Source organism: Lycorma delicatula, chromosome 1, assembly GCF_047948215.1.
Source record: "Lycorma delicatula isolate Av1 chromosome 1, ASM4794821v1, whole genome shotgun sequence".
NCBI classification, from domain to species: Eukaryota; Metazoa; Arthropoda; class Insecta; order Hemiptera; family Fulgoridae; genus Lycorma; species Lycorma delicatula.
The window spans coordinates 311,204,779-311,231,047 of NC_134455.1; the positions used below are offsets into that span (position 1 = coordinate 311,204,779).

General features: G+C 31.5%; 1 protein-coding gene across 1 annotated transcript in view; it reads left to right on the top strand.

Annotated features, from left to right (window-relative positions):
• LOC142333969 (U5 small nuclear ribonucleoprotein 40 kDa protein) overlaps window positions 1–20,702 on the top strand; it is a 32,715-nt gene extending 12,013 nt beyond the window's left edge. Inside the window, exons 2-7 of the mRNA XM_075381627.1 lie at window positions 6,648–6,780; window positions 12,149–12,322; window positions 13,876–14,084; window positions 16,100–16,303; window positions 19,077–19,242; window positions 20,553–20,702. Of these exons, the coding sequence (XP_075237742.1) occupies window positions 6,648–6,780; window positions 12,149–12,322; window positions 13,876–14,084; window positions 16,100–16,303; window positions 19,077–19,242; window positions 20,553–20,602 (936 nt within the window). The 3' untranslated portion in view covers window positions 20,603–20,702. The remainder of the gene's footprint in view (window positions 1–6,647; window positions 6,781–12,148; window positions 12,323–13,875; window positions 14,085–16,099; window positions 16,304–19,076; window positions 19,243–20,552) is intronic.
• Window positions 20,703–26,269: the final 5,567 nt, after the last annotated feature.

Consider the following 26,269-nt stretch of genomic DNA (forward strand, 5'->3'; position numbering starts at 1 on the left):
CGTCTAACATACCTAAGTTAGACCCATAATAGAATTGCTAAAAACTATCAAGAAATGGCTGTACATCCTTTGTCAATTACGTTTTTTATAAAATGTCTGTAGAATGTCCCTAATTGCCTTTGTTGTAGTTTTAATTATTTAGCTGATAATGCTGATCCCTCATATGAAATAATATATTGGTAGATTGGCAAATTTTAGAGAGATTCTCATTGCCAAGTATATGTTACCAATTAACTATATGGGCCTTTCTCTTTCAAATATATGAATTCAGAAACTTTATTATTTATTGTGGATTCAAAATAGTTTGCTTTTATATAATTTTAAAAACTTATACATTTTTTATTTAGCATAAAGATATTAATTTTTTAATATTTTTTTCCAGCTACTGTTTGTGAGGAATAGTGGAGGAATACTTCTAAGCTTTCTAGAAAACTTAAGCCTCCACTAAGCAGTTCAGGAAGAATCAAGATAAAATCATACTATTATTTAATGGACTCATTGGTGTTATTAATATTGTTTTCTGGTAATAAGCATGGGAAATTTCTGGCAGTGTTCTATATTCTTCACATTGCCAATAAAATTCAAAATTATAAGTGTACTTGGGAGTATTCTCAAGAAAAAGTCGTAGTCCAAAACCACCTATCCAAAGTATAACAAAGAAAAATTTGTGAAATGAAATTTTCCAGTAAGCCCCATGATGGAGCTGTTGAAACAAATCTGTTGACTTGAAGACACTTTAAGAGAAAAGATGTTTTTATTGAAAGTTATTAATCCTGTTGCTGCTATGTCTTATGGCAAAAGATATTTCATTCTTTAAACTTGAGCCTATATCATATAAAATCTTTACAAGAACTGAAGGAGGCAGACAGAGTGTTTAAATTACTACCAGTAACCTCTCAACAAATTTTTACAACACATTGAGAAAATTTGGTTGCAGTAAACTGTTTATGGTAATTATATCTTAGGACTGTTATTTTTAGGTTCAAATGCTGTTTAGGCTTGGCATCTTTACTTGCTCTAAAATTTGTTTCTTGGGGAGTGGGCATCAGTCTAGTTAAAATACCAGTTTATACTTCAGGATTTCAATAAATTTACATCCACTCAAATTGATGGTAAGCTGGAAAACAAGAATCTTTTTTCAACACAATAAAGCAAAAGTCAGATGTCCTACAATCCATGATCTGCATTACAAAGAATGAAGTCTATTGGTAAAGATTTGTTATCAGCATGTTCCCTGGATTTGTTTTTGTTTGATGTATTTGCTTGGCTTCTTGAAGGAGAAAAATTAAGACTCTATGCTGTAGTTTAAACTTATTATTAGAGGAATGTTTGAACGATGTTGATGTCTACCATTTTAACACTAGTTATATTTCAATTTGACAAAGTAATAAGTGTGCAGTTCATTATGCAGGGACTTGTTTTTTTGTAAACGTAAACTTCTACTAATAAAAATGTAATAAAATAATAATGTAATAAAAATAATAATAGTAAATTTAGATTAAATAATGTGTTTCATTTCTTTATTTTTATGTTTTCCTTCCATTATCTTGTTCTTAAGAGCCTATGAACCCCCTCAAGAGTTTTGTACAAGGAGTCTTAATATTAAGCTGCTTATTCTGTTTTGTAGATACTGATTAATTATAATTTTGTTTACAGATGATTCTAAATGAATGTTTTGTGATGTATTGGGAATTAAATATTTCAATAATGAAGAAAACTGCTGATGGTTTGGGAATAATACTAAACAATTATCAAGAGTTGTTTTAAAAAATTGCAAAAATAATTTAACTTTATAACTGAAGTAATAAATAATTGAAGATTATGAAGAAAAATTATTGTACAAATGAAGGAACAAAACTTAATCCTAACAATAATATTGAATCTCACAAGAAATTATTAAAATAAATTCTTTCCGAGTCCCAAAAAGTGTGTTTTGGAGTTTTGTTTCTGTTAGGAGTTCATTAATCTGTTACTTTAAACTAACTGTCCTATTATTGTTTATAGCTATGATGTGTATAAATTAACTGAGATACAAGCAGCTTTGTCAGTTGTTTTTTTCTTGGTAGTCATTTACATTACTCAACCAAAACCCTTTCCAGAACAAAGTAAAGATATCACTTGTAGGGCTGAATATTACATTCATTTTGTCTGATGATGTGCAACAGTATATTTAGCTCTGTGGCAAAGGCAACTGGAAACCAATTTGGTGTTCACTTTCTATAGAAAGTTGTAAAAAAATGGTCTTTTTTTTTAAAATGACTGCCATTTTCGGGAGTACTGTTTCATTTCCATTCACAGACACTTTGATTATGAAACCCAACATTCATTATAATAAAATAAAATATGGAGATCATGAACCAAAAATAGCTGAACCTGAAAAAGATACCTCAACTTACTACTCATCTCAATCATCATAAAAGGTAAACTTCAAAAAAGTAATCTAAATACATTTTTAAACAAGAAGAATATTTAAAGTTAATAAAAAGAAGAGAGTCCATCACAATTATATAAATAATATCAAAATAATTATAACTATAAAGTGTAAGCTACAGTTACATCAAGAAAATAAGATGCTTTTTGATAATGAAAGAAGACAAAACCTGTATAATTTTCGGTAGTGGAATTTCTTAGCCTAAAAATGGCTACTGCGGGTTTCCTAATGCTATAACGTATGTTATCAAAATAAAAATATTTCTCTATAGAGATCCAATTTCCAAAAGTATAGTAATATGCTTTGAAAAAATATTTTGTAATTCTGATCTCCTTTCCCTAGTTCTTTTAAAACTGTTAATCCTCTCTTCCATTACCACACTGCTGTTGTTGGAAGCAATTCTGTTAATCATACCTGATAACTTGTCCATGAGTTTTATAATCTTTTATTCATATTTTTACTTGAAGTGGGTTCCATTTAATACCAAAAAAAAATATCATTTGGGGTTAGACCAGGTGAGTAGGAAGGTTGCTTCAGTATGAGATTCTACATAAAAGATCTTGACAGACTGTGCATTTATGCTAGCAAATTAACTTAGTGAAGAATCTACGAGGATTTTTTCATATTTTAGCCCTTTTTTCTTCTGACATGTTTATAAAGAGTTTCCATGCCCTCTTTATAGAAGCCAATTCAGTTTGAATTTAGACTTCTGACCAATGGAGTTTAGCCTTGTTGAACTGGCACTCTTCCAGAGCATGATTATATATAACAAAAATACCACCAGTATATTACATTTTCTAAAAAATTGGCATAATTTCATTGTCTGATGTCAGCACAAGTTTCAAATTCAAATACTATCTTTGTTGTGCATGTGTTTTTCTTGTTAAGATTTTCATGTAAATTCTGTCAAACAGTTTCTTTATTAATGCTAACCAATTTTCCAACTGTTGGGATGCTCAGGTTATGATTTTTTCAAACAATTTAATTGACTTTTTGAATATTATCATTTTTGATATGCAAAAGTGACTGTGCACAGAGTATCTCTAATTCTTCCATTACCTTTATATTTTTTTATCTTTATCAAAAGTCTGATGTACATGCATCACCCTAATCTTCTTTCAGCAAAAAGTAAATTTCCATAGTTGATTATTCAAGTTTTACAAGAATTTTGGATTGACAACTGTTCCACAGTAACATCTAACATTATTCCAGTGGAGCTCAGATATATAGTGTGCTTGTAATAATGATATTACTAAATCTCAGTGCTCATTTCATTGCTGAGATGTAAGTATTTATGCCACTATCCTAATACATCACAGATGTTAATGCAATTTTAATGTGAGAATGTTTATCCAGACAAGTCTTTGACCTAATAATATTGACTTTCAGATCTTTCTTTCCCACTTGAGTTGGTTACTGCATCTTCCACTCAGCTGCTAAGCTTACCTGGTGCACCACGTGTAGGCTATGATTTTTATTGATTGGAATGAAAAGAATAAAAAGAGTGTTACAGATTCCTTAGTTTATGGTGCAGTGGATTGAATCATCACTTTACACTTCTATTTAAAAAGCTGAAGCTTTTTGCAGTTAGGCTTCCAGGGTTTGATGCAAGAAAGCAGAAGAGAAAAAGATTTTGTAAAGTGGCATTTCATCTATCATTATTTCTTAAAACTGTCATTTGCCAATTTAATTGACAATTTTAATTTGAAATGATGTCTTAATTACATGCATGATAAAGTTGGATTGTTTGAAAATCAATTCTGAATTTCCAGGTTCTTGTATCACCATTCTATATTTGCAGACACTTACACAAACAAATGTGTATACCACCAAATATATAATCCTCCTCTTGACGTATTTTGTTAAAAGGTAAAGACTCCTAAGGACTAAAAGAAAAACTGATTCACCAGCTTTTATTTTCTTTTCAAAAGAAAATATCAGCTTTTATTTTATTTTCAACAGACAATAAAAGTTAGGCTGCTATTTATTAAAAGCCTTACAACAGGATACAGTATCCAGTACAGAAGGACATTAGTCTACTAAGTTTGGTTTCATTCAAAAAAAGTAATTCTGACTTTTTTTAACTCTCCCCTAATTGCTCAATACTAAGTACAGATTAGTCAAAAATTGAAGTCCTCTAATTTAAAAAATTATAACTACATATTTATTTTCTTAGTTTTTATTAGAAATGAAAGGAACTCTTCAATGAAGTAAAAGAATTTTCAGTTAAAGGTTTTAGGATGTTTATAGAATATTTTCTTCATCATAAGTAACATTGTAATCTCTTCAAGCAGTTTGTTTTGTCTTAGATAAGATTGTTTAAACATTCATTCAAACACTAACCCACAAACCTTCTTTTTGCAGTTCTTATGTCACAATTGTGTCTATATTTCTTTTAAAAATTTCCAATTTATTATTGCTTGATAAATTATAATAAAGGGAACAATCTGTTGTACATCTTTAAAAAAATTGCCCTCAGGTTTCTCGTACTTTCCTTTTAAGATGGATTTTTTCTGTAGCCTAGAAACTTACTAAATTTTATTTATAAGATTATCCCCTAAACTGTATTGATGAATGGATGGTTGACGGGCATCTTAAAGCACCCTCATCACTTATAAGATATAGATGTCCCCAAAACAATGTAAACACTCTTTTAATAAGTTCAGTATTTAATAAAATATTGTAATATCAAGAATCAAATTAGTCATAATGAGCTGTATTCATTACAAGACTTTTATTAGTTACCGCAAGTGCTCAAATTGTTGGTCATCTGATTGAGGAACTGCTGCTGATAATATATTTGAATGGAATCAGTAACAGTATTATCATTTGGCTTGGTATTTATGCAGATTTTCTTTCACTGTATTCCCAGTTTATAAACTTTTGTAGGTTTTTTGCCATAAACTTTAGCATTATCTTCGATGAAACTCCTTAAAAAAAGTAAGTGGTATTAGTTCCGGAGAATTGGGAGGTATTCAGTGCTACTAGCTCTATATTTGATTCACCAGTACAGCAAATGTTTATCAGTTATGATGAGTACTTACTGAATATTTAAATTTTCTTTTTAAAAATACTTTTCATGTATGCTTCAGAGTAACATCAAATTATTTATGTGCTACATCAATCCATAATAAACAGAGGTGGCACAAAAAAAATTAAAAGAATCTCTTAATTGTCCATATAGATAATTTAATTTTTTTTAATCTTCTATATAGGTATCTGGGAAAATGTTACAACAGGACTATCAGAGAAACTTGCTTTACAAAATTTAAGAGAGTTATAGAAATCAGTCAATTTGGTGAAGGAGAAATATATATAGCTGAAATTGTGAACTTATCTTTATTGAAGTCAATTTTCCTACTGATTTTCTATAATCTTGGACATCAAAAGTTGGCCTGAAAATAATGAAGCAACTAAAATATAAACGATTAGGAACAAAGCTGTAGTTTTTATATTCTACAGTCGCCAAGACAGCTGGATTTATTAATGAAAAATTAATTTGATATTTTTGGTTTTAAGCCAAACATTTCTTTAAATAAAGTGTTCATTGGAAATAAATTTTTTATCTGTCAGCATGAGTAGGAATAATCGTTGAATTAATATGTTTTGGTACTTTAACCTACAAATTTTAAATATTTTCTTTACAAATAAGATCCCGGAATTATTGTTTAAGTATGAGTAACAAAGCTGACTTATAGTTAGTTAGTCCTATCTATATTCTTTTGATAACTTAAGAAAATAAAATCAAAAATAATGAATGGGATAAAAGTCCCTAAACATAAAGCTCATAAATTACTAAAACTACAGTAAATGTCGGTTATATTAAAACAGAATTAGACAAGTTTACTTGGTATGATAATTACTAAATTATCATTGATTGAGTTGAAAAGTAAATTTGTATACAGTTTAATTGAAATAAACATTTAACAAACTGTCTACTGCAAGCAAAAATCAAGCTGTTGTTGAGATACTCCAATATTGATAACGAAAATCTATAAAAATAAGTAGTTAATTATTTAATTTTATTGTAATTAGTGCCAAAAAAAAAGCCACAAAGAAAGAAATTCTACAGTACGAAAGAAAACAAAAGATACTGTTCATAAACTCTTGTTCTTGTATGATAATTGTGCATCAAAACATTCTTCATTATTTTTTTGTAAAACCTACAATAAACGAATTGTGTTTTCTTTTTATATTTAATGTATTTACTTTTTAGGGTTATGCTGGTCGTGTATCAAATTTGTTTGCTCCTATTATGGCATTAGAAGGTCATCAAGGGGAAATATTCTCTGTTAAGTTTCATCCTGAGGGACAGTATTTGGCTTCCACAGGATTTGATAGACAAATATGTAAGTATACTTATCTCTATTTTTGTGGTATTTTATAATATTGCTGGTTGATAATTACAAGAAAATTGAAAGTTATAGATAATGAAAATGTTGAGTTAACTGGGGTGCTGAAATCATGAAAAGGAATAACTTATATTTATGTAATCACATGACATTAAAATCATTTTATGTGCTTCAAGATTTTAGCAAGTGTTAATATGGTATGCATATTCTACCTTTACCTTAATGCTTTTGTTTCTCCATTTTATTCGTCGCATTATAACTCTACCTGTGGTTTGAGTGTATCCAAATGTCTTTGTAAACGGTCGCCAAGTGTTTTTTGATCACTTATATTTCAAGCCTCAACTTTATATTTGACTTCCCACTGATGGAATTAATAAACAACCTCTCCTAAGTGTGGATTTTATGGTTTCATTAAAATCTTGAATGACTGATTAAGAACATGCACTAGAAAAAGCTCAAACTATAAATTTCCTGCCACAAGCTGCAAAAAACTCCTAAGTTCTTTAGCATTATTTCTGTTTTGTCTAAATTTTGTAATTACAATTGAATGAAGACTTTTTTTTTGTGAGTCCATTGTTATGTTTCATGTCAATTTGCTCTTATATCAGTTAATGAATGTTGATTTCTTTGGTCAGCTTAATTAAGTCTGAGAATTGAATATTAACGTAAGGTTGTTTAGACCTTAAAAAGTGCAAAATCCCAAATCTTTAAGGTATTTAATTTTATGCTTATGTATTACATTTGTTTTTGTCGATTTAATTTTTTACTTGGACTTATTTACATTTCCTGTTGGTTCTGTGCGATATGATATTTATTTATGTGTTGCAGTATTTCATGCTATTCAAAATTTTGGTTCAGGTACCATAAGACTTAACTAATATTTAATATTTGAAATATTTAATTAAAATGTAACTTTTCATAAAATGGAAAGTTCATTACCAATCCATGTATGAAATTGTAAAATTTTATAATTTGGTTGAAATATTTCATACAACATTTTAAGTGTAAATTAAAAATAATTTTTTTTAAAGTTTCCTTACTAAACTGTAGTTCTTGTATAAAAGTAAAATAGCTTGTTAGATTGATTTCAAAACATTTCAAACATTTGGTTGATTTCATTACATAGAATTACATTACTTACTTATAAACATTATGAAACAGTTAAATTTTCAGTAAAATTGATGTTATCATGAGAGTAGTGGTTATTAGTTAATTTTATTTTGAAATATAAGCATCAAAATAAAATGTGGTGTAATCTCTAAACTTAATTTGCAGAAATCACTTTATTTGTTATAGAATAAATGTAATGTAAATAGAAATTCAAAATATTACTAAACAAAATGACCATAGAATATGACATGGTCTCAATTTAAGCTTTACTGTCCACCCTGTAACTGTAATCTAGTTACCTATATAAATTTATACAGTTATAGTAAATACCATTGTAAAAGAGTCACCAGATTGATTGGTTCAATGATTCTTAAGTTTTAGCTGAGCTTTGTACATACAAAAACAATGGTATATTATCTTAAATATTAAGATATTTAACACATATCTTTATATATAATTGGTTCATCAACAAAATTGCTTTACATTACCATATTTTTTGAACCATATGAAGAATTGTAAACAGCAATTAAAATTAGTTATTAATTTGTTTCTGTTAAAAAAAAAATATCTTTATTAGTTGTTAGAATGTTTATGACACTAATTACATTTTTACAGTCTTTTATATTTAAAAGTATATATTTGTAATTTTTTACTACATAAGAGTATATATGTATATATTTATAAAAAGTATGTATTTGTAAATTTGTGTTTATTGGTTTAAAAATTTTACCGTTTTTTAGTAAAAGTAATTTCTTTTATTCTTTTGGCTGGCATTTTAATGCCTATGTCTTCACTAAAATTTGATTATGTAATTTATTATACGAATAAATGAGACAATTTAAATTTTAGTATTGCCAGTGAGAGACATCATCCTTACCTAATAACCCAGAGTCGCTCATTCAGCCATATTCTTACTTACTTGCATTGCTGATGTTTGTCTCACGTATAATTCTTTAATTAACCTTTTGTCTTTCCATTCTAATTTTTTCTCTTTAAGAATTTCCATCATTTTCTCCCATTTGACTATCAGCTCCTTCTCTGAATCTATGAAACAGACGCAATCGTCTTCTTTCTAAATCTCACATCCCTCTATCTATCCTTAATCCCTTCCCTGAAGCTAAACTGTTTCTCTTCTTTTCCATTCTTACCAACTCCCTGTTTAGGACTCGTAATAGTATTTTCACTGCATGGTATATTAAACTTATTTTTGTGTGTTGTACATTTTCTTGTATCAATTTGCTTCTGAATTGGTATCATTACTGTTTTCACTAAGTCTTCAGGCCATTTTCCTATATGGTAAACTACTTCCCATATAGTTCAACTATTTGTTCCATGGCTTCCTCATTTAAGCGTTTATAAAAAATTTCATGGGAAATTCAACTAACCAGTCAATTTTTTATTCTTACGTTTTTTAATTGCTTTCTGTATCTCACATTTTTATATCAATGGTCCTTTATCCTTTTCATCTAACTTCCCTTCCCTTTTCTGTGCTTAGTTCTCAGGTTTTTCTCTTATCAAATATATTTCCTTCAAATACTCTTTCCATCTTTCTCTTCTTTCTCCTCATGTAGCATTTAACTACTATCAGTTTCTCTCATTTTATCCTTCCCTTTCCATTTATCCCATGTAATACTTTAACTCTCCACATATCATATCATACTGTCTTTCCATTTCTACATTCCTCAGTATCATTGCATTCTTCCTTCAGCCACATTTCCTTAACGTTTCCCTCTTTAACTTGTTTAATCTATGATACATTGTTCTTTGATTTTCTCCTGTCTTATTCTTATATAGTCTTCTTTCTTACATTTTTCTTGTTATCCATGGTTTTTTGGCTCTATTTTCCTCACAATAGCCTATTTCTACCTCTGCTGTTTTTACTATGGCATTTTTTATTTTTATCTTTGTATTCGTACAGGTCTTTTTATCACTTTACTCTCTTTAATTGCTGGTTTTTCTCCCATTCATTCCTAATCCAGTTTCTTTAACTTTTCTAAGTTTCATTTCTTGTTCTCATTTCCATTTAAGTACTACCTGATCACTACTGATATCTGCACCTGGTATTCCATTGGCTTTCTTAACAGCATTCGTATATATTTCACCTATTAAGATATGGTTTCTCTTGTATGGTCTACCTTTATTAAAGGCATTCTCATTTCCATTTAAGTAGTATGTGATCATTATTGATATCTGCACTTTGTAATCCATTGGCTTTCTTAACAGTATTCCTATACATTTCATCTTCTAAGATATGGTCTCTCTGATAGGAACTTTGTCTCCAGGGAATATCCATGTACATCTCCTTTTATGGTTTTTGAACCAATTATTTGTTACAAGTAATTTTTTCTGTTGCAAAATTCTATTAAGCTCTTCTTCCTTCTATTCCTTACCCCTAAGCCAAATTTTCCTACCACACATTCCTTTTCACCATTCAGATCGTTCCAGTCACCCATCAGTAACTTACAGCAGTCCTTTTCCAATTTTATTACATCTTCAATATTCTTATACATCCCTTCAATATTTTCTTCATAATTTGATGTTGGCACATATACGTGTACTATAACTAAATCTTTTGGTAACATTGCAATCCTTAATGATATTAATATATTGTTTACATTACATTCTTTCTGCGCCCATTTTGCTACTTCATTCCTCATAATTATTGTCACTCTGTTTTCTCCTTTCTTTCTTCCCAAATAGTATATGGTAATGTCTCCATTTTTCATTTTACACTGTCCCTCTCACCTTACTTTACCCAATAACATATCATTTTATTTATCTTCATTTCCCTCTTGAGATTCTCTAACTTTCTACTCTGTAAAATAGTCTGACGTTCCAGGTTCCTATATGCAATTGGTCCTTTAACTTCTCTTGTTGGCTCTTCCGAAGATCCAAATGAAAGGCTAATTTAACTCTGAAATGTTTAACAGAAGAAGCCAGCCAGCTTCATAGCATGATGCGAGGAAATATCACTAGGGTCTTTTTATACAGCTTTTTCTGTTGCCTTCTGTATTCTGATACTGTTAACTTTCTGAAGAGTTCCTCTACTATGAGGCAGTTTCCCACTCTGTACTTACCACAGTTCACCTATCCATTGATGAAGCCATTGGCACTCGTAATAAGTGGGTATTTCTTATACAGGGAGTAACTCAGTCCCGTCATTCATTAGCCGCTTGTATATTCTAGCAATTGTTAACTGTAAAAACAATTGTTGCCCCTTCTCTACCAAGGGAGGTGAATATCAGCATTTTCTCTTTATTGAACCTGAGACCTTAAAAGTATTTTCTAGTCTGTAATACTTTTAGAGACAGAAGTTGAGGTATTAATAATTGGCTTTTCAACATTTTCAAATAAGAATCGCCATTCATAAACGCTTCAAAAAAACTATAGTCTGTACAAGTATTGTAATGTCATCCCGGCCCACATCATAACATGTAGAGGATTACTTTCCAACTTGCCCACAAAGTGATGATTCTTCTACATTATTTCTGGCTCATGGACAGCCATAAATTGCATACCACAACAGAAAAATACTTGTGCAGGACACTTCATTTTAAAATTGTGCTAATAATGCACGGTTAGCTATAGTTTACTGTTTCATGTACAAATCTTTTTTAATATGATCATGCATTTTTAACTGTGGTGTATTAAGTTGGGCAGCTCTTGTATTAGTATATTTAATTAGAGACTGTTCTATAAAATCAGTGACAGTATTATTGATTTATGAGACAGGTTCTTGTTAAAGCATATATGAAATGCATTCATTATTTAGAGCATTGTTTGCTCCCTGCTTTATCATTCATACATCCCAGCATGTCATCAACCACTCCTGAATGCTGTAACTGCATCCGTTCATATCAGCCATGGCTTTGAAACTGAAACAAGAGTAAATGAATGTCCTGTGTGACCTTGACAGAAGGGGCACCAACTGTATAAAAAAATTGTTTCTTAGAAATTAAAAACTGAGCAACTTTTAAAACAGGAGCACCATGTTAATTGCAGCGGATATGCAGGATATGGGAACTTATCTGATTTAATGTTTAAAATAAAAAGTTTATTTAATTCCCTACTTGAAATAAGTGATTGGAACTTGAGACCAAATGATGCAGAGGAATTTTTCATTCTACAAAAAATTCAGTATTTGAAAGGTTAGTGTACTGACTAGTAAGAGCATTATATGGGATATAAAATGATTAGTTGGATGTAAGCTGATTTTTAAAGATTTTAAAGTTAAGTTTTTTGTTGTTTTTTTTAGTTATTTGGACTACATATGGTGAGTGTGTAAATATTTCTGCAATGACAGGTCATTCTGGAGCTATACTTGAACTCCATTTTTCAACTGATGGTGGAACTATATTTACTTGTAGTACAGATCACACTGTTGCAATGTGGGATTTGGAAACATGTCAGAGAATAAAGAAATTAAAGGGTATGTTATGCATACACTAATTAGGTTTCTTATCTTAAAGTATGGAAGAATTAGTAAATTTATTTTTTAAATTTTGACTGCTAGTTATTAAGTATGTAGAAAATACTACTGAAATAGACTTTTTACTCTACACTTTGTAAGGGTAAGGTACAAACATGTGTAAAATTTTCAAAATGCTTTTGATTGCTATAAATTTTATAGCAATATAGTATTTGGTTGAGATTGTGAAATGCTTTATTTGTTTATTATTTATGTTCTGTGTGATTATAACACGTCCAGGACCAGCTGAGCCACAGCAGTAAGAACGATAACAAGAACTAATTTATTTTACAGTCCAGTGCAAAAAAAGTGTCACATCAATTAACATCCACCAGTATTTTTAATTTTATATTTTTAATAAAAGCCCTCAAGGTTCTTATGAGAGCATGTTTCAAAAGCACCAATTTATAAAATTAGGTTCTGCACAGGGCTTTGCATAAATTTTGAATAATGTATCTATTTAAATTTAAACTTATATACTGATATTGCAGTTGTGTATGATAACATGCACTTGAAGCAACTTGATGACACATTTAATAATTGCTCAAGTTTGTCCTTATATATATTGTTGATGTGGTTTTGTGTTTTATATATATATATATATATTTTTAAATTAAAACAGACAGCAGTGTATTTTTTTAATTTTAATAAAGAAAAATCCATGAAAAAAATATTTATATTAAACCAGTCTAATCTGAATGCAAAAATTATTTACAAGGCACAACTGCATTGCATTTACTACTGCCATATTTATGAAATAATAGCAATTATTCCTTTTTAATAGTAAACATTCAGTGTTTAGTAATATTAATGCATTTTAAGTTTCTCATAAATATTTTAAATGGAATACTGAAGAATAGCGAGATAAAATCCATAATATTTTCATATGTATATGTGTAAAAACACGTATGCAAACTAAATATGGGATACACAAGGAAGAGACTGGATTGTTACGCATAACTACTTCATTGTAAAAAAATTATACCACTTTCAAAAATGTTTTAATTATGGTGATATCGCTCTTCATGGCCATACGTAAAATTCATAAACAATAACAGAACATTTAAAAAAAAAATAGAAGTGTTAGACTTCAAAATATTGAAAACATTTAAATGGTATCAGTATATGAAGATTATAATTAGACTAAATAAATAAGTGCAGCTGTAAATGAACATGCCCAACCCTTATCAAGGATACAAGCAATGTATAGCCTGAGTGGAATACTTATTTTTTTTTTGTCTTCAGCCATTTGACTGGTTTGATGCAGCTCTCCAAGATTCCCTATCTAGTGCTAGTCGATGTACCCTCTACATCCTACATCCCTAACAATTTGTTTTACATATTCCAAACGTGGCCTGCCTACACAATTTTTCCGTTCTACCTGTCCTTCCAATATTAAAGCGACTGAAATACTTATATATAAATAAATTACAGTAACTTATTTATTTAAATTAATCATATAATTAATGTTATGTTATAATAGTTATGAAAGTAAGAAATAATTCATGTTAAAGGTCATAACAGTTTTGTGAATACATGTCATCCAGCAAGGCGTGGGCCACAATTAATTGCAAGTGGATCTGATGATTGTACTATCAAAGTTTGGGATTCGCGTAAAAAGGGACAGGCTATCACATTAAATAACACTTATCAGGTTACGGCTGTTACATTTAGCGATACTGCTGAACAAGTTCTATCTGGAGGAATCGATAATGATATAAAGGTAATGAATTTCTTTTTTTTGCTTTTAATCTTGATTTTTTTTAAATAATCAAAATTCTATTATTATTTTCTTTCGGTTATATTTAATTAAATTATTATTTTTTATATTTCTATAATTAATTAGATTCTGGATGTCAAAAGATTTTATAGCCTGCATCTTTTACAATGTATTGCTTCTGCAATACTATATATTATATATGTTTTATTAAAAATATTTTTAGAGTATTATCTTAAAGTTTGGAGGATATAAGCTGAAAATAAAATGCCAAGAGGGGAAAAAACTGAAAAGAATGATATAGCATTCTGTAAAATTGGTTTTCTTATCAGCCACTTGACTGATTTGATGTGTTTCTGTATTCTTTTCTCTTGTGATAATTTTGTTTTATTTCAGCAAGGTCAATCAGATATTTCCTGAATTTTATTCTTATCTCAAGAAGTGATTTATGTGGCCATTTCTTTGATTTGTATAATAATGGACATGTCTGTATTTCCTCTTTATACTGCTCCTCTGCACATCTTATTTGGTTCTGTAATGAGTGAGTAAGCAGACTTGTGCTGCAAAAAAGAAGCATAGTAAGCCATTTTTATTTAAATTAACCAACAATTATTGGAATTATAAAAAGCAGAAGGAAGGAATTTTTTAATTGCATCTTACATGTGATAAAACATTATCATTATACAGCATTGATAAAGTGGGCTAGCACATTGAAGAAAAAAATGAAGCAGATATAGTAAAGGCAAAATCACAGTTGTTGGCAGATAAGGCTCTTGGTATGATGTTTTTGCTCTATGAAGGAGTTAATATGTTGATTTCCTTCATGATAAGATGACTAAATTCTGCACACTGCATAAATTCTTAGCCAAGGTTAAGCCAGTCTGTTTAAAAAATATGGAATACCAATCCATAATGCTTGCTTCTGCACAACAATGCTAGACACATACTGCCGTAGGATCCTAACAATAAGTTGAGAAAATACTTGAAAAGGTATTTATTTAACGCTATTTGATCTTTCTTGCAATTATTTCTTAAAATATTTAACATTTTAGTTCGGTGTTGATCAACAAATGAATTTTGTAATATTCAACTTTCGTGTTGATAGCTTTAAACAACACAGCATTTAAAACCTTTCATCTTCACCACCTTTTGTTTGTTGGTTGTCATTGACTATTTATTTTATTTCTTTTAAAGCACTTTTTGCCACTGTCCTATTTTACATTTCTGTATCTCATATATTAATCTACCTGTAAATATCATCTTGGATTTCCTATCATCTGTCATCTTTCTTAAATAATTACCTTAATTATTTTGTGTTACTTTCCTCACCCTAAGAATTTTGAGGTTTGATATTCAGGAGAAAGCATTATGTCTAAGAAGCAATTGTCTGTTAAATAGTAACATAGCTGCTACTGTAATAATCACTATAACAGATCCAAGGAATAGTTTCTAAAGGGCGCTGCAGCCCTTTTGGTAGTTGTTCAGACTAGGAGGTGGTTAATAGTTGTTGCTTGAACAATAGAAATTAATACATGAAATTTAATAGAAATATTACATGAAAAGTATACTTTTCATGTACTAATACTTTTCATGTAATATAGGCTATGAATATTGAACTGCTGAAAGCAATAGAAAATTATTGCTACTACTTTTTATGAGTTTTTTCTCTTCTATTCTAATAAAATATTATCCATCCTCCTTACTGTATATTACTTTATACTCTGTTGTATTACTGTCTTCTATAAAAATTATTACTGGACAGTGAATTTAAATAAGTTGCTTTTATACGACTAATTTTTTTATTCATTTACACCAATTTCATAATAAACTTGTTGAAAAATATTAGTTATTAATATAACTAATTAACCCCTTCATCCAGACTAATCATTAGTCTCTCTCCAAGTTTTTGGTCACATTTATCAAGATGGTATACATCTTTGATGAAAAAGAAAAAGTTTAATTAAAAAAAGATGTTGATGAAGTTCTTGTGCATCTTAATTGGTTTTTATTTTTATTGACAGATATGGGACCTACGTAAAAATGCCCTTATCCAAAGGATGAGAGGTCATACAGATTCAGTAACTGGCCTTTGTTTATCACCTGATGGATCATATGTACTATCAAATTCAATGGATAATTCATTAAGGATATGGGATATTCGTCCATATGCACCTCAGGAACGATGTGTCAAAATACTTTCTGGTCACCAACATAATTTTGAAAAGGTAAATCATTATTTTCCTTAATATTATCATTATTTTTTGCTGAGTTTGTTAATATGTAGTGAGTAAAATTAATCTTATAGTGATTAATCACTTCATTTTTTTAAATTTAGTGTTATTTTGCTGCTACACATGAGGTCTGTAAATAAAGTAATGAGACTGGTTCAGAAAAAACATTTTATTTACAATCCAGTTATACATGGACTGTTATCACCTTCAAAATGGTTCCCTTGGGAAGCCACGCAACACTTCAAACAGTTTTCCCATTCTTCATAGCAGTGTTGGAACTCAGAAACCGGAATATCCTTCAGATGGTCGGTTACATTTTTTTTAATGTTTTGTACTGTTCCAAAATAGAGTCCTTTGAGGTGTTTTTTTTAAAGTAGGGAACAGGAAAAAGTCGCAGGGACTCAAGTTAAGTAAATAAGGTGGTTGAGGAACTACAGGAATGTTTTTCTTTGCCAAAAACTCATTAATTGAGAATGCAGTGTGACAAGGTGTATTGTCATGATGCAGTATCCAGTTGTCTTTGATGGCTGGTCGCATGCAGGCAACTGTTTTTTGCAGTCTTCAAGAATTTCTCGGTAAACTTATTGATTTACAGTCCTTACTGTAGGCAAAAACTCCTTATGGACAATGCCATTACTATTGAAAAAACAAATTAGCATGTTTTGACTTTTGATTTGCTCATTTTTGCTTTTTTGGACGTGGTGAGTTTGAAGTGTACCACTCCTTAATCTGACATTTTATTTCTGAGTCGTACTCAAATATCCAAGATTCATCATCAGTAATAACATTTTTTTAGAAAATCGGGATCAGTTTCAATTCATTCTAGAAGATCATGGCACACTTCCACCCTGTCGTTTTTCTGTTCAACAGTGAGGTTTTTTGGGACCAATTTTGCATTTTTTTTATATTCAATTCAGTTATCAAAATTTGAAGGACTGTGTATGTTTCAAATTCACTTGTTCTGCAATCATTTTGGCAGTTAATCACTGGTCGTACCGTATCAAGTCTGATTCACTCAACATTATTGTCACTTTTTGATGTTAACGGTCTTCCAGAGCATGGATTGTCTGCCATTAATTCCTGACCATCTGAAATTGTTTTAAGTAAATCACCTAAAAACTTGAACTCGTGCAGAGCGTCATCTCCATATACCTTTTTCAATTTTGAAAAAGTTTCAGTAGCATTCTCATCAAGTTTAACACAAAACTTTATTCCACAATGTTACACATAATTAGTATCACACATTTTTGTAACGCACAACAAAAACTCGTTTCACGAAAAGTTTGTCTACATCTCACGTGGCAACAATAGATTAAAATATTAAAACCTAATATAAATCAGCTGTTCATATAGCCATATGTTTATTAGTAACTTTACAGTGTTGCTACTTTGGCTGCCAAAAAAAATTAGTCTCATTACTTTATTTATAGACCTTGTAAACTGGAAGAATATAGAAATATTTTGCATTTAAGTTTGACTTAAACCAGCCAAAAAAATTCTCATGTAATCTATTTACAACTTCCTTTCACCAAGAGTTATGGCTTGAAATTTAATAAAAATCAAATAAAATTATTCTTCACAGTGAAGTAAAAAGAGTGGTGGGGGCATATCAATATATATTCACTATAAAAAGCTGACAATTAATTAATCCAGAATTACCAGTTTTATTTTATTTGTTGTTCTGTGAGAACAAAATATGAACACATTACAAAGTATGATGGAAAACTGTTTTAGTTTTCTTGTTAATGTCACCTTAGTATTTTAAATATTGTAATTTTGTGTTTAGGATGGCAAAACTATTAAATCTGAATACATTTTCATGTTTAAAATTGGCATTGAATTTTTCTTGCATCATTTATATTTTAATACTATTAATCCCCGAGTTCTATTTCCCAACCACCAAGTTATTGGCAGATTATATCACAGTTCCTATCTTTAATCCTTTCACAGTTTTTTGATAAAATTTTTATCATTTATCTCATGCTTAATTCTAAGTAGCCAAAAATTTGTTTATGTTTATGGTTTTATTTAATTTACATCAAGCTACTTAATGAAATTATCTTAAATTGTCATAAAAAATTTTGTAAAAAATGTATAAAAATTTTATAGTATGTATGTTTAATTTAATTTTTTCTAAAAAAACAGTTCATTCTGATATTTTGGAAAACCTGTTTCAGCCAAAAAATGTCAACATATGCTTCATTTCTGCGACATTATCACACCTTTATAATTACTTAGCACTATATTTTTTGTTTGAAGATGAGAATTGCCTACTTCTTAATTTATGGAGTTATTTGTGAAGTGCTGCTTGCCAGGTAGCAGTTTATTTTCAGCTAGATATTTTATAACCCATAACCCACTGAGTTGGTCTGGTGGTGAATTCATCATCACAAATCAGCTGATTTCAAAGTCAAAAGTTCTAAGGATCAAATCCTATCAAAGGCAGTTTTATACAGATCTGAATACTAGGTTACAGATACTGGTGTTCTTTGGTGGTTGGGTTTCAATTAACCACACATCTCAGGATGATTGATCTTAGAATAAAAGAGTACATTTCATTTACATTCATACATATCATCCTCTGAAGTAATACCTTACGTTTGTTCCAGAGGCTAAACAGAAAAAGAGAAACATTCTATAAGATTTATTAGAAAGTGATAATTTTCATACATTACAACCACTTCATAGAAGTTAGAATAATATAATAATGGAAATAATACATTAAATATTTCTACTCAAAATGAATAATCATATTTTGATTTTTCAGAACTTGCTACGTTGCTGTTGGTCTCCTGATGGTTCAAAGGTGTCGGCTGGGTCAGCAGATAGATATGTCTACATATGGGATACAACAACAAGACGCATTCTTTATAAATTACCTGGTCACAATGGCAGTGTAAATGATGTCCACTTCCACCCGAATGAACCTATAAGTAAGTTGTGTTTAAATAATTGATTTTTTTATTTAAATTGTAGCAAATGTAAAAATGGCTACAGTTCTTTTATCTAGCTTAATTTTCTCTTAACTTCCACCATTTGCTAATTTCTACAGCCCATAGAGTTCTAAAGGAATGTAAATCAACAAGTATATCACCTCAGTCCCTAGTGCCCTGTCCCACTTTCTATTTTTTTAAAGCATTTAGAATTTATTGGTTTTCACAAACCAACTACTGGACTTTATCCAGCTACTCATATTTCTTACTCTTCATCTAGCTAACCTTTCTACTTTTTGCTTGGGGGTTTACATATCATGTGCCTTTTTTCTTCAGATTTTAGTATGGTAGTTTCCCTACTTTATGATAACATAGTTCATTTATTATTTTTCCTGGATTGCTTTGTTCCAAGTTTCAATTTATTAAATAATTTCTTTAATATTTGTTAAAACACATTTCTTCGTGTGTCCTCACTTCTAATGATGTTACAGGACATCATAAATAACTTATTTACTATTACATTAATTTAAAGCAATGTGTATGAAGTGGATATAATAATTAAAGATCAATAAAGCTGAAAAAATCTATCGCCTACAAAAGCATCTACAAACTTCTCCCAGAAAATATCTTCAGTTAGGTTTCTGTTATTATGAATGCCAGTTATTAATAATAAAAAAATGAGTCTATGATCTGTGTGCATGATTTTAACATATCAAACTGGAAATAAAAATTTTATATAATTTTCTGTATTCTAGAAGAAGATATTTTTGGATTCTCTGTAAACTGTCGTCAGGAGAATGAAACTGGGAAATTCCAGCTTGTAGCCCAAAAAATCTGGAAATGTTTAACAAAAATGTTATATGAAATATAAAACCGTAACATCAGATAGTAGCATTAATTTATTTCATTAAGATGAAATTTCAATTTGACTTTGCGTTGTAAGTTACTGCTGATTTACACATTCAAAATATTATCTATGTTTTAAAGGGAAAAGAAATATAATCAGTGTTTGATGTGCAGAGAAATGATATTTCAGCTCTTATTTTAGTAATAATGATGAAGTTTAGTAAGTCAAAAAATATTTAATCATATAAGATCATATTTTTTGGTATATATAGTGGGCAATTAATCAAATCATATCAATGATCCATAGGAAAAATGTGTAATAATATTTAGACTGTGTTTAACTTATTTTCATTAAAAAGAAAAAAAAAATTGGAATCTCCTTATTAAAATTATAGAATTTTATTTTATAGTAATGGTAGAGGTATAATTTTAGTAATTGTATTTTTGGTTTATATTTGTTTCAGTTATGTCAGGATCTAGTGACAAAGTTATATATTTGGGTGAATTGGAGTAATTATCTATACTGAAATAATGGAAACTGTATATAATGTACTGCTAAGTCATTTCATCATGTTGTATTTTATATTGTGTAAATATATGAGTTTTATATTACAGTTTAGTCATTTAATTTATTTCTTTGTGTTGTGTAATAGCATGTTATATTAACCAATTAACCCTTTGATGATGAGCAGTATTGAGCAGTATGAGAGTGATGCTCATGGCAAGTTATAAAATGTTGGTTTATATAAGCTATTCTTTGATCTATTCTCTTTTACTTATATATATATATATATATATATATATATATACACACACACACACACACACACACGCGCGCGCGCGCGGGACATTCAATAATTAAAAGCGACAAAGTGATGTTGAAAAAATTGTATATTTTTACAAAATGAGACTTTTACTTATAAATATAATACCCACCAATATTAATACATTTGTCCCAACGATGAACTAGTTTTTTTATACCTGATGCAAAGAAGTCTTTATTTTGTTGTTTGAGCCACTTTCCCACATATCATGTGCCTGAAAATCTGAGGGAGCCAAATCTGGACTGTAGGAAGGATTAGGTAGTATCTCCCAACCAATTTTCCAATTATTTCTTGGGTCAGTTGGGTGGTGTGAGAGCGAGCATTGTTGTGTAGCAATATCATGCCTTTTCTTTTACATCTGTAACATTTTTCCCTCGTTACTGGCTTTACTTTTTTTATTGGCATGTCTGAGTAGTAGACACTGTTTATTGTACGCTGATTTATCAAATAATTACAAAAGATGACACATTGGGCATCCCAGAAGAGTCAACATGACTTTCCCTGCTGATGCTTGTGTTCTGAATTTCTTTCAGACATGTGAGCTGGTGTGCTTCCATTCCATGCTTTGACTTTTGGACTCTGGTTCATAATGGTAAACCCAAGTTTCATCACACATTAAAATCTTGTTTAGAAAAGGGTCACCTTCCCTTTCATAGCGTTCTTTCAAGTCTGTACACACTTTGAGTCTTGTTTCCTTATGTTAACTCTTCAGAGACCCACCTTGCACTTGTTTTGTTGTACTTCAGCTTGTTAGCTTGTTACTGATAACATTATGACTTATGCCAACACTTACTGCAACTGTTTTTGCTATATGTTCAACTGTAATACGTCGGTCTTCACAAATAATATTGTCAATGGGGTTTCAAGCGAAGGAGTTGACACTTCAGCTGGCCGGCCAGAACATTGCTTGTCAGTCACCGAGGTCTACCGTTTTTGAACTGTTCTATCCACAAAAATTTCCTTGGTTCATACTACTTTCACCTTACTGTAAAATCATTCGAGAAAAGATTTTAGCCAATTTTTCATCTTCAGAAAGCAAAAAAACAGTGATTGTTTTTGCTAACTAATGTAGAAACTTCAAGCAGACACACACCATCGTTAAATGCAATATTGGGGTTATAAACAAAATAATTTTTATCCATCAGCTGTTCCAGCTCATTTCAGTGATGCCCACTTAAAGTCATGAAAGTACAAAACTCCTCCTACAAACTGTTTCATTTCTTCTTCAATTTGTCTATTTATTGAATGTCCGTAATATATATTATTTTTCTAAAATCGATCCTTTTGGGAATCATATTCCCCTGCACTATATAAATTATATTAATCCGGACAACCCAAGTACAGAATTAATAAAATAAAATAAAATAGGATGACACCTACCTTATTCCATAATCCAAGCTAGAGCGCTTTCGCGAGTACCTCGCATCATGAGTTGCTCTGTATAATTTTTCAAATTGTTAGTTTTAAATTACACATTTAAAATTAAAAACCCTATACTATACATGAGATTTAAAATTGTTAAAAGATCTGTTAAAAGATATATGAAGAAAATATGTATACATATTGCCGCATGTTCGGCAGCTTGATCAGGATATTGAGAGATTGGCAATTGAAAATGTTTATAAAATTACGATTTACTGGTTTAACAAGATAAGTAAAACAAGACGAATCAACAATAACAATAATAAGCAACAGTAATAAAACAAATCATAAAAATAGTGCTCACAACCACAATAATAATCAGAATAATAATGATGATAACAGCAAACAATAATAATAAATGTCAATAATAGTAATAATACAAAACATAATTTAAAGTAATCATTAGGATTTATTCACAGGTAGATAAATAATGAAAAGCAGAATTCAATCCCATTGACCAAAGGCATTAGCGTGACTGCTAGTCTTAACACTTTTTACCCCACTTAACAACAATAGTATAATAGGTAAGACAAGTATAAAGTTCTTTGACTGCAAATATCTTTGCTGCTCACAAATAAAACTACCCTAACAATTTATGGATGGAATTTAGTACATTATCTCTTTCACTTATTGTCTTAACAGTAACTCACCAAACCATTTCTTGTTTTCATCTATTGGTCACACTGGAATTACTTGTGACATCACCTTAATCGCATCAAATTTAATTTACACTAGAAATTCGCCCCATTGGTGACCTCCTCGCAGAATACTCACGCTGACTGATGTCTTGCAGAACTGTCCTTGCAGACTCACATCATAATGTGTCACTTAGATTGATTTCGCAGCACTCACTTCAACTGGTCTTCCCCGGAGTATTTATACTTCTATCCTCTTTACCTGCCGGACCGGACCCAACTCGAAGCATGAGAATGGATCGACTGCCCTCACATTTTTCCATGAAATTCCAAACCTTGTTCTGGTAACTCTTCTCATGGGGACAACATTTGTTAGGTCTGTCAGTGGAAAGTATTGTAAAATGGATATGTTACCTTTACTAAAAGGGTTTCTTTTAGCCCTTTTCTGGATTCCTCCCGTTATTATATTTTCTACTACTTCTTAATTGGTAGGCAGATAGGTAGGTGCAAGACCAGTACAACGGACCTGAGTAACACATTCCTACCAATTAAGAAGAAAGTAGTAGAAAATATAATAATGGAAGGAATTCAGAAAACGGCTAAAAGAAACCCTTTTAGTAAAGGTAACAGATCCATTTAACCATATATATATATATACCGTATATATATATATATATATATATATACATATATACGGGAAGATTAAAAAAGAACTTCACAACTTTAAAAGCTTTATAAAACTTTTTTGAGATTGAGGTCTCATTTCATAGAAAAATACATCAAGTTTGTCACCCAACATTCACTTTGGTTCGATATGGCTTCTATTTGTAATGCGACAAACATCCCACCTGAAGTTAATTTCATTCCAGACTGTAGCCGGCAAGTTAGGGATTACCTCTGCAGCTGCGGCATTAATTTGAAGTCTTAGTTCAACAAGACCAGCAGGCAAAGATGGTACTTAAACCTGATCTTTAATGAAACCCACAAGAAAAAATCTAGCAGGGTCAAATCTGGGGAATGAGGTGGCCATGCAATTGGACCTTCATGAACCTGGGAACCGAGTATCAAGAAAATTTTAGAATTCTAGGCATAAGTGAGGTGATCTCCTGTCTTGCTAAGATTAATGACATACATCTTGGTTGTCATCATCAACTGAGGAATTAGAAAATTTTGAAACATGTCCAGATAAACAATATCACACACAATCGAAACAGAGGTTCTGGAGCCAATTAATACAGGAGGTCGACTTTGACCCAGGGGGGAGGTCTTATGCAATACTGGTTAGAAGTGTCATTAGACCACCTATGTATGACATCAGCGTATGAGACAGTGAACATAGTGGATGGGCTCTTTCATCATGTGAATGAATCACTGCCTGTGGATGATGATGGTGCTGAGGCTCCTCCACTCTTAAATAATAAGGAGCTGAAGGTGGTGATCATATAAACACTGTCTTACAAGGCTTCTGGCCTGGACCCTCTGCTGAACCTGGTGGTCATGATAGCAGCATGGGTGGTATCGGAGGTTTTTCTCAAGACATATAATACAAGTCTAAAGAAGTGGGTCTTCTTGAGTAGGTGGAAGTAGCAGTGGCTTGTATTAGTACCGAAGCCCGGGAAATATCCTACACTTCCCTCCTCATACCGGCCACTGGCCATGATAGATGCTCTAGCGAAAGTGCTTGAAAGAATGCTTCAGGCTGGAATTGCTGGATGAGAATCGTGGGCTCTCTGCGACCAATTTCGTTTTTGCAGGGGCAGATCCGCACTTGATGCAGTGGCTGGCATCTATTGAGTTTGAACAGAGAAATCCTGCAGAGGTCAGTACTTGGACCGACTCTTTGGATTATTGCATATAATGGCGTATTCAGTGTTGTCCTACAACACTGAATACTGGTGACACACTTTGGATATGCTGATGACCTCACACTGGTTGTGGTGGTGGACATGCGGTGGCATCACCGCTGACAAGCTGTGAACATCTTACGATAGGATAAGTGAGTGGATGGCTGGGGCTGGACTAACCCTGGCCCTGGAAAAGATGGAGCTGGTTGCCATTTCCGCTAGTAGAAAGAGACCAGCACCGAGAGTGACACTAGATGACAAAGAGGTAGTTTCCCAGCTAGTCAGAGGTAGTTTAAATACCTGAGTGTATTGGTAGACGCTAGACTCTGTTTTGGAGCCCATGAACTCTGAGTTTGCAAGAAGGCTGAAAGGATTAGGGGACTGATCGCACGACTTTTACTGAACACAGGGGGGCCCACACAGCAGAGAAGGAGACTGCTGGAGTGGTGCATTCAACCCTCTTGTATGGTGTGCAGCTGTGGTCAGAAGTTTTATTATATGCAAAATATAGAGGAAAAATGAAGTCCGTCCATAGGAAATGTTGCCTTCAGGTAATATCAGCTCATAGGTCAGTTTCAAGAGAAGTGGGGAAGGTCTGAGCTGGAATGCCACCCATAGACCTCATCATTACGCAGTACTGTAGGCTAAAGGAACTGGGCCCGCTGCCTACAGACAAAAAGAAGTCTTGGACCAGGAAATACAGGACAAGACAACACAAATGTGTCAGGAGCGATGGGATCAGGCCACAAATGACAGATGGACACACCAACTTATAGGAGACATCAAGGGATGGTGTCGTAGAGGCCATAGCTCCCTAGGATATGAACTAACACAGTTCCTGGTAGGACATGGAGGATTCTGATCATACCTGCATTGATTTAGACTTTGCCACACTGACATCTGCCCAGAATGGGAAGAGGAGGAGACCCCCTTACAGGTCGTTTTCTATGCCCAAGATTTGCTGATGCATGGAATGAGCCAAACTGAGCCAATGCTGGGCAGACTGAGCCAAACATATATTTCACTCTTGACAAAACGCAAAGGATACTTTTGCAGGATGAGGTACATTGGAAGGCTTTAGAGGACTACACCAAAACTGTCATGCGAATGATACATGTTTATGAAGAGACCCAAAACAGAACACGGCGCTGGAGGGTGTGTGTGAGGACAGGCTCTTGGCTGACCTGCTTAGGGGGTCCCCCATGCATCTGGAGGTTGTCTGAGTACAAAGAGGCTGAGGGCACTCCTTTCATGCAACTGATGGTGACTGTAAAAAGTCCTGCCTCATGGAGAATGGGTGATATTTTGGTTGAGACAGTAATTTTTCATGTTATTTACAGTTTAATATATTTTGTATGTAGTTATATTCTTTTAATAGTTGCTACATTTTATTATGATCTTGCTGTGATTTGTTTTGTGACTTTGAGATTTCTTCTGTATAATTTTCTATCTCGGT